Source organism: Nymphalis io, chromosome Z (genome assembly GCF_905147045.1).
Source record: "Nymphalis io chromosome Z, ilAglIoxx1.1, whole genome shotgun sequence".
NCBI classification, from domain to species: Eukaryota; Metazoa; Arthropoda; class Insecta; order Lepidoptera; family Nymphalidae; genus Nymphalis; species Nymphalis io.
This window is the reverse complement of record NC_065918.1, coordinates 17011626-17023548: the sequence shown is the minus strand read 5'-3', so window position 1 is coordinate 17023548 and position 11923 is coordinate 17011626. Positions and strand designations below refer to the sequence as shown.

Sequence of the window (11923 nt, the reverse complement as noted above, 5' to 3'; positions counted from 1 at the left end):
ACTAGAGACTTTACCAGAGATATGACATTCAGATAACATCTTGGAAATGTTGACAAACATTTGTATGAATTATTATATTTTATATACAATATTAAATTTAATATAATTATTTTAAGCTTTATTAAAATTAAACTACTCAATTTGCCTCAACGTCTGTTCTGAATATTTAATTAAATATGTCAATCAGCTTTTCAACATTAGAATTTGTAATTTGTATGGTACGGATGAAACTCAATTTTAATTACAGAAACCGACTTATAAATAGAATAAAGGTTCTTTATAAATATATTGTTATATTCTTAAAATAAAAATCCATTTTGTTTTTGAATTTTTATTGCATTTTTTGTTTTATTTAACTCTGTAACATAAATAGCATTTATTTTTATTATTATAAGTTACAGTTACAAACGTACAATACGCGTTTCACATTTAATAAATAATATTATAAAATAATTCTTTATTTTAAGCTACTGCACCTAAGTATGGTACGTAAGGCCAACGCCAAAACGATGGTCTCTTATATTAGAAAGTAATAAAAAAAGCTTACTGAGTTTTTGGTTCCTTTATTGATTGATTTAGTATTACAATACAAAATTGTCAGGGGACGATAGGTCGGCGGTCGGGCCGGTCGGCCACAGTACTGTGGAGACACGGCAGCGTTAGGGCGAGCCCAGCCGCAGAGCGACCGTCCCCTTTCGCAATTCCGGTAATGACTAGATGGCGCTAGTGTGCTTAAAAGCTCACTAGCGCTATCTATCGGAACTCAAACATCACTTAACGAACGACTAGGTTTTTACCCGACCGGAATTGCGCCCCGTAATCGAATGGTGGATAGAAATGCTGGTGTGGCGGGGCGAAGGTGAGTTTTTCACTCCGTGCTGAGAGCACGGGACTCCTGGACCAGGTATACCTGGGAGCCAGGCACCGTGGAGGTGGTAACGAAGGTGCGGTGCTTGGCACGGATGAGCGAGAGATTGCTCTCGGCAACATCTGCGCGGTCCTCCGCGGCTTCCAGCTCACGCTGGAATCGGCGTACCCGTGTTACGCTTTGTTGAGAAACGCCCTCCTGTTGATACAAAAATAATGATGCATTATTGACATTTTGTAATTAAACTGAAAATTGATGGACTGAATAACCTATTCATATTTCTAAGTTTCGTTTTAATTTCAATAAAGTTATACCTGTTCCATCAACTGCCTCTTGTAGATGTTGACCTTCTGAGAACATTTCTCCAATGAATCTTGAAGAAGGGAGATGTTCTTCTGGTCTTCCTCGCATTGAATAATGACTTCCTTGAGCTGACGCTCCTTCTTGCGGAGGATCTTGATGGTCTCAGCGTGCCTTCTCTTTTCTTCGTCCATCTCCAGTTCCATATCCTTAATACGGGCCTCAAGTTTGCTGATGATGCGCTTGCCACCAACAATGGCATTCGCTTCAACTTCCTCCAGACGCACAGAGATGTTCTAAAAGAATTTCGTTTGTTACACATGATCAATATTTCTATATAATTTGTTTGATTATTTAAAACACTTGTCATTTTACCTTAACTTCAATTTCAAGAGACTTCTTGACAGCTTCAATCTTGACAATCCTTTCTTGTTCCTCGTGCAAGTGTTCAACGGTGTGTTTCAATTCAGTCTGTAAATGAAATATTGTTTTAGAAAGCATGTTTTTTTTATGAACATAATAATCAGGTATATACAAAATATTGTTAATGTTACCTGGACGCGTTGGTATCTTTCGTCAGCTACGCGCAGCTCCTTGGTAATCTCGTCATAGTCAGCGGCAACTACAGCAAGCTCTTGTTCGATCTTGGCCTTGCTGCTAGACAGGTTTACGTTGATGACTGTGAGTTCATTGATACGGGTCTGTGCCTCTTCGTAAGACTGTTCAATAGTGCGCTTGGCGCGGAGGGCCTAAAGAAAGAAAAAAAAACAATTAGTATGGACCTCATTAATAATTATATTTTAATTAAATCGATCATAAATTTTACTGACCTGTTCATAATTGCCACGGATTTCTTCAACTTCACCGGTGAGTGACTGAATCCTGCGCTGGGCGACACCATACTGGTCAAGGGTTACTTGCAGCTGCCTCTGGACCTCATCGTAGTGAGATTGGATCTCGGTAAGCTGAAAAATGAATATGATATTATCGTATTTTATTATTTTTGTATTTGGTAAAATACTTTATTGGAAGAATTAAATAAATGAGTTTTTAAAATAATGTATAAAGTTCAAAATATTTTTAAGAATAAATAAAGGGATTTACCTGCAGAGATTGTTTCTTAATGGTCTTCTGAAGATCAATGTTGGTCTTGTTAGCAACATCAAGCGACAGCTCAAGTTCTGTGATCTGGATCTGCAGCTTCTTCTTGATGCGGGTCACTTCAGTCTTGAGCTTGGTTTCAGCCTCAACAACACGAGCGTTCAGCTGCTCGATTTCAATGCTGGTCTGTTTGCTATTAACAAGAAAATGCACAGTTTAGTTTATACAATTATTAAATGATATTCTACTTCGGGTAATTACGAATTGGCTTGGGCTTAGTATATTAAGTTATTTTTGTTAAGTTATTTTTGTCTTTACCTTTGATCAAATAACAGGTTCGTATTTAATAGTTCGAACTGATTTATAGTTTGTTTTAATTCGTTTATTTTTTGTACATATTCGGTATTTACAGTAGGGATATCGGTTTCGATTCGTACAACACAAACTTTTGGAGTTTTCGTAGCCATTGTAGCTATTTCATTTAATTTGTCTTCTATTTCGTCTTGCATCTTAGTATTAGAATATACAGATACATTTTTTGAGAAGTTGTCAGGATTTTGATTTATGTGATATCGTCCCATATTAATATCTATTTTTTTAACTTTTCCTTCAGCTACATTTTGTCTGGTTTCTTCTAGAAGAGTTTGAGCTATTGCCTTAGCTGATTTTCCGCGGAATACTTGAGCATTGCTTTTTAACTCATCTCCTACATTTAATTGCGTGTTATATAAATCAAGTGCCTTGCTATAATCGTCTCCCTTACTATATCGTTCAATATTTAGTTTCTGACTTTTAACCCTTTTCTCTTTAGTTTTCACAGAAGCACTTTTAACTCCGACATGTTTTGTTATGTTTGCAGCTGCGGCTGTGGCAACGACAGAAAAAGGTGTTCTTCTACCAACACTAAAAGTATCAAGGTGGTTTTTCGCTTTTTCAGCAACTTCTTGGGATAACTTTATCACATCTCCTTCAGAATAAGTTTTCACTGGTTGGTCAAATCTGTATTTTTCTAAGCCCCTCTCGTTATTCCACGGTAAATGAGGAGGCTTGACATTGGCTCCTTGTTTTTTTGCAGATATGTAATCAATCATTGGTTGGTAATAGTTTATTCCATAGCCGTAATTGTTTTCATAAATAGCTGTCGGTGGTTTTGTCCATTTCTTACTTTCGGGAACTTTAATTGGTGGCATCTTGAAGTTCTACGGAGCTATCAGTTGTTGTTTTGAACGAAATAAAGTTAATGGCTTACCATGTTATTCGAAAATAACCACACTTCCCGTGTGGGTGAGAAACACTGACGTCTATGAGTTTCAAATCAAAGCAGTGCCAATGTTCGTATTAGCTAATTGTAGATATGCACCAATCAGAGAACAAGATATATTTAAACGGAATGCTTTGCCAATAGTTGAAAATAAATAAGGAGCGAACGTAACAAACTTTTGCCGGAAATGATAACATTGTCATAATGTAAGCATCTACGTCTTGCAACGATTCACTTACTGTAAATCGAATGTGAAATGCATACATATAATAATTGCGATTTTCGCATTCGATTTCGAATTTCAATCGAAATTAATCGTTTTTTTTTTAATTAAGTTTTATAATCAGAAATAAAACAGTTTGTATAAGTTTCAGTTTTTTAGATTACGTTAAGAAGTAATGTTCAATTTTCGTTATAGTAAAAAAACAGATAATCTAACTTTATAAATAACATATTTGTACTAGATTTACTAACCGGATGGACTCAATTTCTTCTTCCTTCTCCTGAAGGCGACGTTCGGCCTCATGGCGGAACTGGCCAAACTCGGTTGTCAGCCTCATAGAACGCTGCTCCTCTGCTTTACGACCCTAGAAATAGGAGTATTTATCATAACCTAAAATATAAAGCAATCCCCGAAACAACCTCATTACATAACATGGCATTACAAAAAGGCTAGTCGGTCTAAGGTTTAAGAGTGAGTTTTAGAGTGAGTTTTTATTTAATATGTAGACGTACTTTTAGCTAAACTGTAGTTTGATATTAATTTCGTTTAAGACCTATATTTATATACTAGTTACTATTTTTTATACGAATCTCTTTAAAACATAATCAATTCTGATATTCGGTTATAATTTATAGATTCTTACGTGTATTTTTCTCACCAAAAACTTAATTATGTAATACAATAACGTTTTGATATAGACAATATAATATTCATCCTTCAATCTGAATAAGATTAATAAAAAGTATTATTGTACTATATGCTTAAAAATAAAACAATTTATTGTAAAAAGCCTGCCAAAACCATTCACATTATCACGAGCTTGATATGCTTGTCATTTGCTTCAGGCGAAACGGTTTGGCAGTGTATGTCAGTCATCATCAGTTTAATTGGAAATTCACGTAATACAAAATCTGTTTGAATATTCGCCAGAAATTGACAAATTGATAAATCAAAACATCGGCGCTAGGTAACATAACGTGACCGCTCTATTAATTACTTTATTCGAAACAACCACAACCAAATTTAAATTGGTTAATTATTTTCGTAATAAAGCATGGTTATTTGTTTTATATAGTAGCTCATGTACGAAGGAATTGTTAAAATCGGTTAATTTGGCAATACTTACAGCTTCAGCTTCCTTGTAGGCGGCGGTGAGTTCCTCTCGCTCGTTCTCAAGACGGCGCAGCTCGATTTCGAGCTCGTGAAGACGGCGGGTCAACTCAGTGAGATTGGCGCGGGCGTCGTGCAAATCGTCTGTGTAGTTAAAATAAATAAATGTATGCCTCCTCAACGACTAAAGTATGCCTGAGCTGCGATTAATTTATTATTATACGATTATTCGCAATAACTTAGGAATTCGTTCACATGACGTTATAGTTATTATAGACATATTGTATAAACATAAATTTATATATATAATTATATAGGGTGCGACTCTAGTGTGATAAAAAACTGTTGAATATTTGGTGGATAGGCATTGTTTGTTAGTCGTCTTATTATATTTTTAATTTTCACTCACCACCCAGTTTCTTGTTTTCGCGACCGAGGGCATCTTTCTGTTCACGAGTTTTGTCGAGCTCGTGAGAGATGCGTTGGATTTCGGTCTGCTTGTTGCGCAGATCGCGCTGGCTCTGCTCATAAAGCTGCACCGTCTCTTCAAGGCGCGATTTGATCTCGATGTTAACGCGTTCCAACTGCTCCGTCCTCTTTTGCAACTCCCGGGCTGTTCCATTAGCCTTCTCAAGATCGATGATAAGAACCTCAACCTGTTTACAGTGCCGAATTTTAATATTTATGCATAAAATAATTAATGATTCGAGATTCATTTATTTCATTTATCATAACTTTTGTTCAAAAATAGAATATAAATAACAGCAAGTTATATCACTCATTTACCTCAGACTGAAGGCGCGACTTCTGCTTCTCGACGCTGCTAATCTTGGCGATGAGGGTTTCGATTTGTTCTTCTTGTTCTTGGATGCGGATAGAATACTTGCGACGGATCTCTTCAATCTCCTCGGCTCTTGCCGCAGCTTCAGCTTCAAACTTAGACCTCCAGTGCTGAAGTTCGCCATTAGACTTAACCAGTTGACGCTCAAGATCCAAACGAGCCTCAGATTCCTCTTCCAATTGTACGCGGACGGATTCCAAGTCAATTTCAACCTAATAACATGTAAACATTAATTTAAAAAACATTAAAAAAATACTTCTTCTTTCATAAGAAATAATAATTAAGGGAAAGCAAAATAACAAATGTTATCTATTAATAACTATTTTTTATATAAAATGATTATAAATTACCTGGTGCAAGTTGGCTTCAAGCAGAGAGCGCCTTCTCTCGTCATCTTCAATCTTGCGACGCGCGTCCTCGAGCTGGCTAGCCAGCTGGCTCCTAAGGTACACAACGTTCTCAATGTTCACCTGTAAACAATCACAAATTTTATTAACATAAACACAACCGAAGTTAATAGTGAAAAGTTCGAAGCAATTCTACGAACCTTAAGGTCCTGAACTTCCTTGATGAGCTCAACATTCTCCTGTGATAGGCGCTGCTTGTGCGATGTGATGTCAACGATTGTGCGGTTTAGTTCCTCAATCTTAACGTGGAGTTCACTGATAGTGACTTCGAGTCTTTCGCAAGTCTTGATGACTGTAATTTTTTCCTTGGTTACGTTCTCCACTTGGGCCAACAGCTCGTAAACTTCGGCTTGGAATTTAGCCTTCTCTTTCTCGACCCTGTAGACAAAAGAAACGATGATGGAATCATTAATCTTAAAAAATATTTATCCACTGATGATCAGAGTAGTGATCTTGAAATGAAAATAAATATTTAACGCACAGCATTTTTCGCAAAATACGCACAGCCCTTATAACTAAAAATGAAATTTCAGTTGAAAGATACTTCATTTCTCAAAGAACATTACATTGTTCACTAAAAGAGAAACTTTTATAATTTAAGCTTATTTACTTAGAAGGCGTTCGGACTACTTACATTTATTACATTAATTAGTAATGGACGCATTGTTAGTTCGTGGACCTCACCTGGTTTTGCTGTGGGTGAGTTTGTCGATCTGTTCCTGGAAGTCAACCACGATCTCCTGGTGCTTCTTCTTGAGCAGATGAGCGGTCTCTTCTGACTCCAGGTGGACATCTTCCAGAAGTTTACGCAGTTTGGTCAACTCGGTATCACGCTTTCTGTTGATCTCGAACTGAAAAATGCAAAAATGATTCAAATTTTGCCCCCAGAACCATTTAATTGGGAACATATTTGATTTGTATTATCATTATGGATGAAAAATTAAGTGCAGCTAAGTAAAAACGTTTTTTAGTATAAACATAGGGGTGAGAATAGTTTTAACTGTCTCAAAATCATTGAGATTTATTTAAAATAGGAAGTCACTGAAATAAAACATAATTTAAAATAAATAATAAAATTAATGTTGAAAATTCGCATAGCTAATCATTTCGCCAAAGCAACAGTAATTAAAAATATTTTCGCAACAACAGGGCAACAAGTATACTATAATATATTTTTTAATTGTTTCTTTCTCCTTGGTTTTCAGAATCAGCTATTTATATGTACGAGATCCTGAGATGAGGTTCTTAGAACATCAGTCTATCTCTTAAACATCGTTATACTTTGATTGGTGATTCCGAACATATTTAGTCTTGTTCATCCATGAGTTACTTACATTCGGCAGAAATTTTAAAATTTCGGTTTCCTTTTGATACAGAACAATCATATATCTTCAAACAGACAAATACTTACCTACTCATTGACAAATTTCTTAGTTATTAGAACTGCTTTAATGGTATTTATAATATAAAAATTCCGTAAGTGAAGTGTTTTTTACCTGGCTTTCAGCTCCGCCTTCGGCCTCTTCTAACCTCTCGGAGAGCTGGATAACTTGCACGCTCAAATCTGCCTTCTCCCTTTCGATCTGAAAAATACACATCAATGTCAGTTTGTTTCATTTGTTTACATTGTCAATGTTGGTTAATCCCACAAAAAAAATATTTGCGTTACTATAATTTAATTGCAAGCAATGAAATTGGCTGAATTTATAATAGACACCAACCCGGTTAATTTTTTGAATGAATCTGTATTGTTGCTGATATTATTGTTGTATTGTTAATTAGTTTCATTTTATCTAAGTTTGATAGCTGAACGTATCTATAAAAATCTAAACTACCCTTACATAACAAGTAGTTGTGCAATAAAAACGTTATTCGATGATACGTCCTTCGCATATTTCAGTATTGTGTCCATCTAAATATAGTAACGGGCCGTGTCTCACGGCAGTGACTAAGTCGGATATTTTTGCCACTTTACCACGGTCTATTATTATATTTCAATATTGTGGCATTCTCAGCAGGAACGAGCATCATTTGGCCCAGTTTCAAAAGTGAGACCGGAGAGCGAGACGTCGAGGTTTCAGCGAATGCTTTGCTACGTGTCTAAATTTATCACGTTGCGCTCGAGCGTCGGGTAGAAGGCACTGATGGTCTCGCGGACGCGGACATGATCGAGCGCGTTCGCCTGTGCTGTTCACCGGTGCAACAGATTAAAATAGAACATGCGAATCTCGGTGACGAGAGCGAACCCGACCTCAATCAAATTATATCAATGATAACTGTCGATCAAACAATGCAAATACATTTTTTAAAATAACAGTTGTGATTAAATTATCACCGGTCATTAATATTTTGTAAATTTAAATGATTACCGAATTACTATTACTGTTATGAATGTCAACTTTACCTTTTTGAATCTCTTTTTCTATTACAATAGTTCTAATCCAAAACCGACCTATGTCGATTCAGGAAAAATAAATACTCGGTTCGATAATTTTATATCTCAATTAGAAGTTTAATAAAATATTCGTTTTAGTAAATGTTTCCGATACAATTCCTAAAATTGTATATGAAAGTGTAACACATAGTTAGTTAAATAGCAATAAGGTATATTATTTAATATGTTAATATTTAATGGAGCTAAATTTTGCCTGGATTAACCTTATCTGCTTGAATACTTACATTTTGTAGAGCGGAAACTGAAGTATAAGAAATCTAAAGCGAATGTTAAAGAATTTGCAAAGTTAACTTCATTCAATGATTTTTTTATAAGGGCGTGAAAGGGCAAAACATGAAATGGAGGGCGGCGGTATTAATAGAGGTGTGTGAGTGGCGCCCGCCCCGCCCACACCTGCGCCAGCGCGCCCGCTATGGCCGCGGCGCCCGCACATATCACATTTCGCGCGATCGAAGGCTTACCCTCTGACGTAGCTCCCTTTCGGATTCCAGATCATCTTGGAGGAGACGGATCTTGTCCTGAAAAATACAACATATTCTATCATGTGTCCGCAAACACTTCACAAACACTGCACTGAATTCAGGGCCGCTACCTCCAGCCTGGAGAGAGCACTCAGGTCGGCGCTGTACTCGATGTTAACGTCGGTGGTGCCACCGCCGCTGCTGCGGTAGGTGTACTTGGAAGTCTTCGCCACGGCGGACATTGTCGCTGGTTCGTCTCTCGATCGGCAGTCGGCGCTACGTTACCGGTCGGGCACCGTTCGACTAGTGAGAGCGGGAGCGGGAGTCGCAAGCGCACGAGCCGCTCCCGCGCACTTTCGCCCGCGCCCCTCATCTTCACCGCACCCCCGCCCTCGCCCTCGTCCGCTGCTCCAGGGCGGCCGGCCGGCTGGAGCTCGCGGATCGTGTTACCACCCCCGCGCACCCCCCTCTCGGCCTTTTATAGACACGCCCGCCTTAACGCTGCTGTCGTGGTTCTCTTTTATTTGTTTTGCCCAAAAATTTGGCAAATCCCTTCATGTGTTCCGCCTTCGGAGCGCCGAGCTTGAACTATAATGCAGTAGAGGCAGGTATGTGTCGACGTGGATGCAGTGACGCGTGCGCCGGTGGCAGGCGCTTCCTGGCAGATTCCTGCAGTGTGCTGGCAGCGCAGGCCGTTGCACACCAGCGTACAATGCTAAACTTAACAATGAACTTCTTCTATTCTTTTCATTAGCCTCTAGCGACCCAAAGCGATTGTTCGTATGTTTACAAACATTAAAACGTTTAAATATAACTGATTGATTAGTTACTGACTCTTAATAAATCTGTTAATGTACACTCTTTGGGATTTGAGCACATTTATATCATCTATTCTACTTTGTTTGAATTACTAAATAAATAGTTACAATATATATCCTACATGGGACGACACGATTTTGTTATCAAAGTAAGTTCAACTTACGTAGATTTTCCCGATAAAAGTTACATAAGTCAATGTGTTTTGAAATGCCATCAGTTCACGAATACATCATTAAAACGACAGGTTCATCTAATTGAAGAATACATTGTAGTATTAGGTAGCAACTTTATTTATTTGTATAAATAAGCCGATAATAGTCAACCCAAAAAGAAGAGTATGTGAAGTTTTTGTTGTCGTAAGTTTTATAAACTGAACCGATTTTAATAAAACAACAACGATACATTGGGTCCTCCTTATAATAATTCAATTACTGCATTTGTTGCTTTTAACCGTTTTGAAGATTACCCCGGACAAACGGACAGACGCCGCGGACAGAAACTTCAATTTTATTTATTTGTATAGTGTATACACATCGAAGGATTATTATTTGTTGTCAATTGCTTGAAAATAAAGTAGACCAAGTTTTTTTAATAGTAGATGACAGAAGTAAATTAATATATAAAACTAGTCACCTATTATCAAAGATCTTTAAAAGTTCGTATGAGAACAACAAAATTATAAAGTTATTATATCAACTTTGAATTATTTATTGCACCTACAATACTTTATTCGATACTTACATAAATTGACTTCGATATTTTACAGACTTACAAATGGTGCTTAGTGGATGTTTAATTAAACAGTGATTTCGTTCTTTCTTTCATTATTGATTTGACATAGGAAAGAAGAAGACACAACATTGTTCAACTAAACTGTTTTCTTCTTATTCCAGTATGTATTTATCTGTTATATCGCCTATGATTAAGTCGAAATTGTGCGGAAAGCTTTAAGCTGAGCTCAGTAACATTTATGAACCTGGATAGTTAATTTGTTTTATATACATAATTAAATATATGCAAGAAGGCTCACCGCTATCTGACATATGCAAGTTTCTTCAAGATTATTTCCTTTACCGCCGAGTTCTTGTCCGATTTTGAATCTGCAACGTAATGTTAAGATGCATGTGTTCTTACCACTAGACCGACACTCTAATTAACTATACATTAATTATACACATAATGGATGCAATATTGGAGATCTAGCACGAGATACGACGCGACATAATGAGCAAAAAATCAGTGGCGGCGTAGCTGTTGGATTATCAAGTGGGAAGCTTTGTTCAATTTCCATATAAAAGAAGAGTATTACTGCATCTTGTGAAGCTCTAATAAGAAATTAGATTACTCGGACTTTGGCAAATGGGTCACTTGATGGTATGTGGTCGACACCGCCTATAGACATTTGCAATGAAATAAATACTAACTATCTTTTAAATCGCCAATGCGTCATGATGTTATGTCTCTTATACACACACTCACCTTTCAAACCAAAAAACAAAAATACTAAGCAAATCTGTTTGGCGGTAGAATATATGATGAGTAGGTGCTACCTGCCCAAATCGTTTACAGTTATAGGATAAACATTATATATAAACATATAGATAAACATTAGCTTTATACTCTAAAGTTTAACTACAGAATAACGAGAAAGTTCATGGTGTACACACAAAGATACAATGTGTGGGAGAATAACAGACGACACGTGCAGCTTCTCTCACAGTAACATCTACGCTCTATCCTTTAAGCCATTCTGAATAGTACATAGATTAAGACTATGTGAATAGTCTCAAGTTTATTGACGGGTGAAACATATCACGCACTATCAAAAATTCTCATTAACAAGCAGTTCCTACAAATCAAATATCGACTGACTCAAAAAAACTGTGTTAACTCAACTTTTGGAGACTATATTTTTATTACGTGAAGTCATGGATTCATTCATGCACTTTAAATACGATGTCATCATGAGTGAAGTGAGAGGGTGGCCTTGCCGCCTCATCCCTTTTCCCCTCCGACCTCCCCATTTCGCTTGAAACGTCACCCCATTGACGTATTTATGCCGTTACCGATATAAACT

General features: G+C 37.0%; 1 protein-coding gene across 1 annotated transcript; it reads right to left on the bottom strand.

Moving 5' to 3' along the window:
- Window positions 1-547: 547 nt before the first annotated feature.
- On the bottom strand, window positions 548-9412 carry LOC126780472 (paramyosin, long form). Its single transcript, XM_050504983.1, has 16 exons — window positions 9159-9412; window positions 9028-9084; window positions 7608-7694; window positions 6796-6962; window positions 6252-6489; window positions 6055-6174; window positions 5650-5916; window positions 5273-5519; window positions 4880-5007; window positions 4005-4117; window positions 2273-2462; window positions 1999-2133; window positions 1723-1917; window positions 1544-1639; window positions 1183-1464; window positions 548-1066 (listed from the first exon to the last, which is right to left on the bottom strand). The coding sequence occupies exons 1-16, from the start codon at window positions 9267-9269 to the stop codon at window positions 869-871; spliced, it is 2631 nt and encodes an 876-aa protein (XP_050360940.1). The 5' UTR covers window positions 9270-9412; the 3' UTR covers window positions 548-868.
- Window positions 9413-11923: the final 2511 nt, after the last annotated feature.

What these genes read in the sequence shown, in the direction of transcription:
- LOC126780472 (XM_050504983.1), bottom strand. Translation starts at nt 9,269, where the DNA reads ATGTCCGCCGTGGCGAAGACTTCCAAGTACACCTACCGCAGCAGCGGC. An exon ending in AAAGGGAGCTACGTCAGAGG is followed by an intron (nt 7,695 to 9,027) that starts GTAAGCCTTCGA and finishes TGTATTTTTCAG; the next exon opens with ATCGAAAGGGAGAAGGCAGA. An exon ending in AGTCGCGCCTTCAGTCTGAG is followed by an intron (nt 5,520 to 5,649) that starts GTAAATGAGTGA and finishes CACTGTAAACAG; the next exon opens with GTTGAGGTTCTTATCATCGA.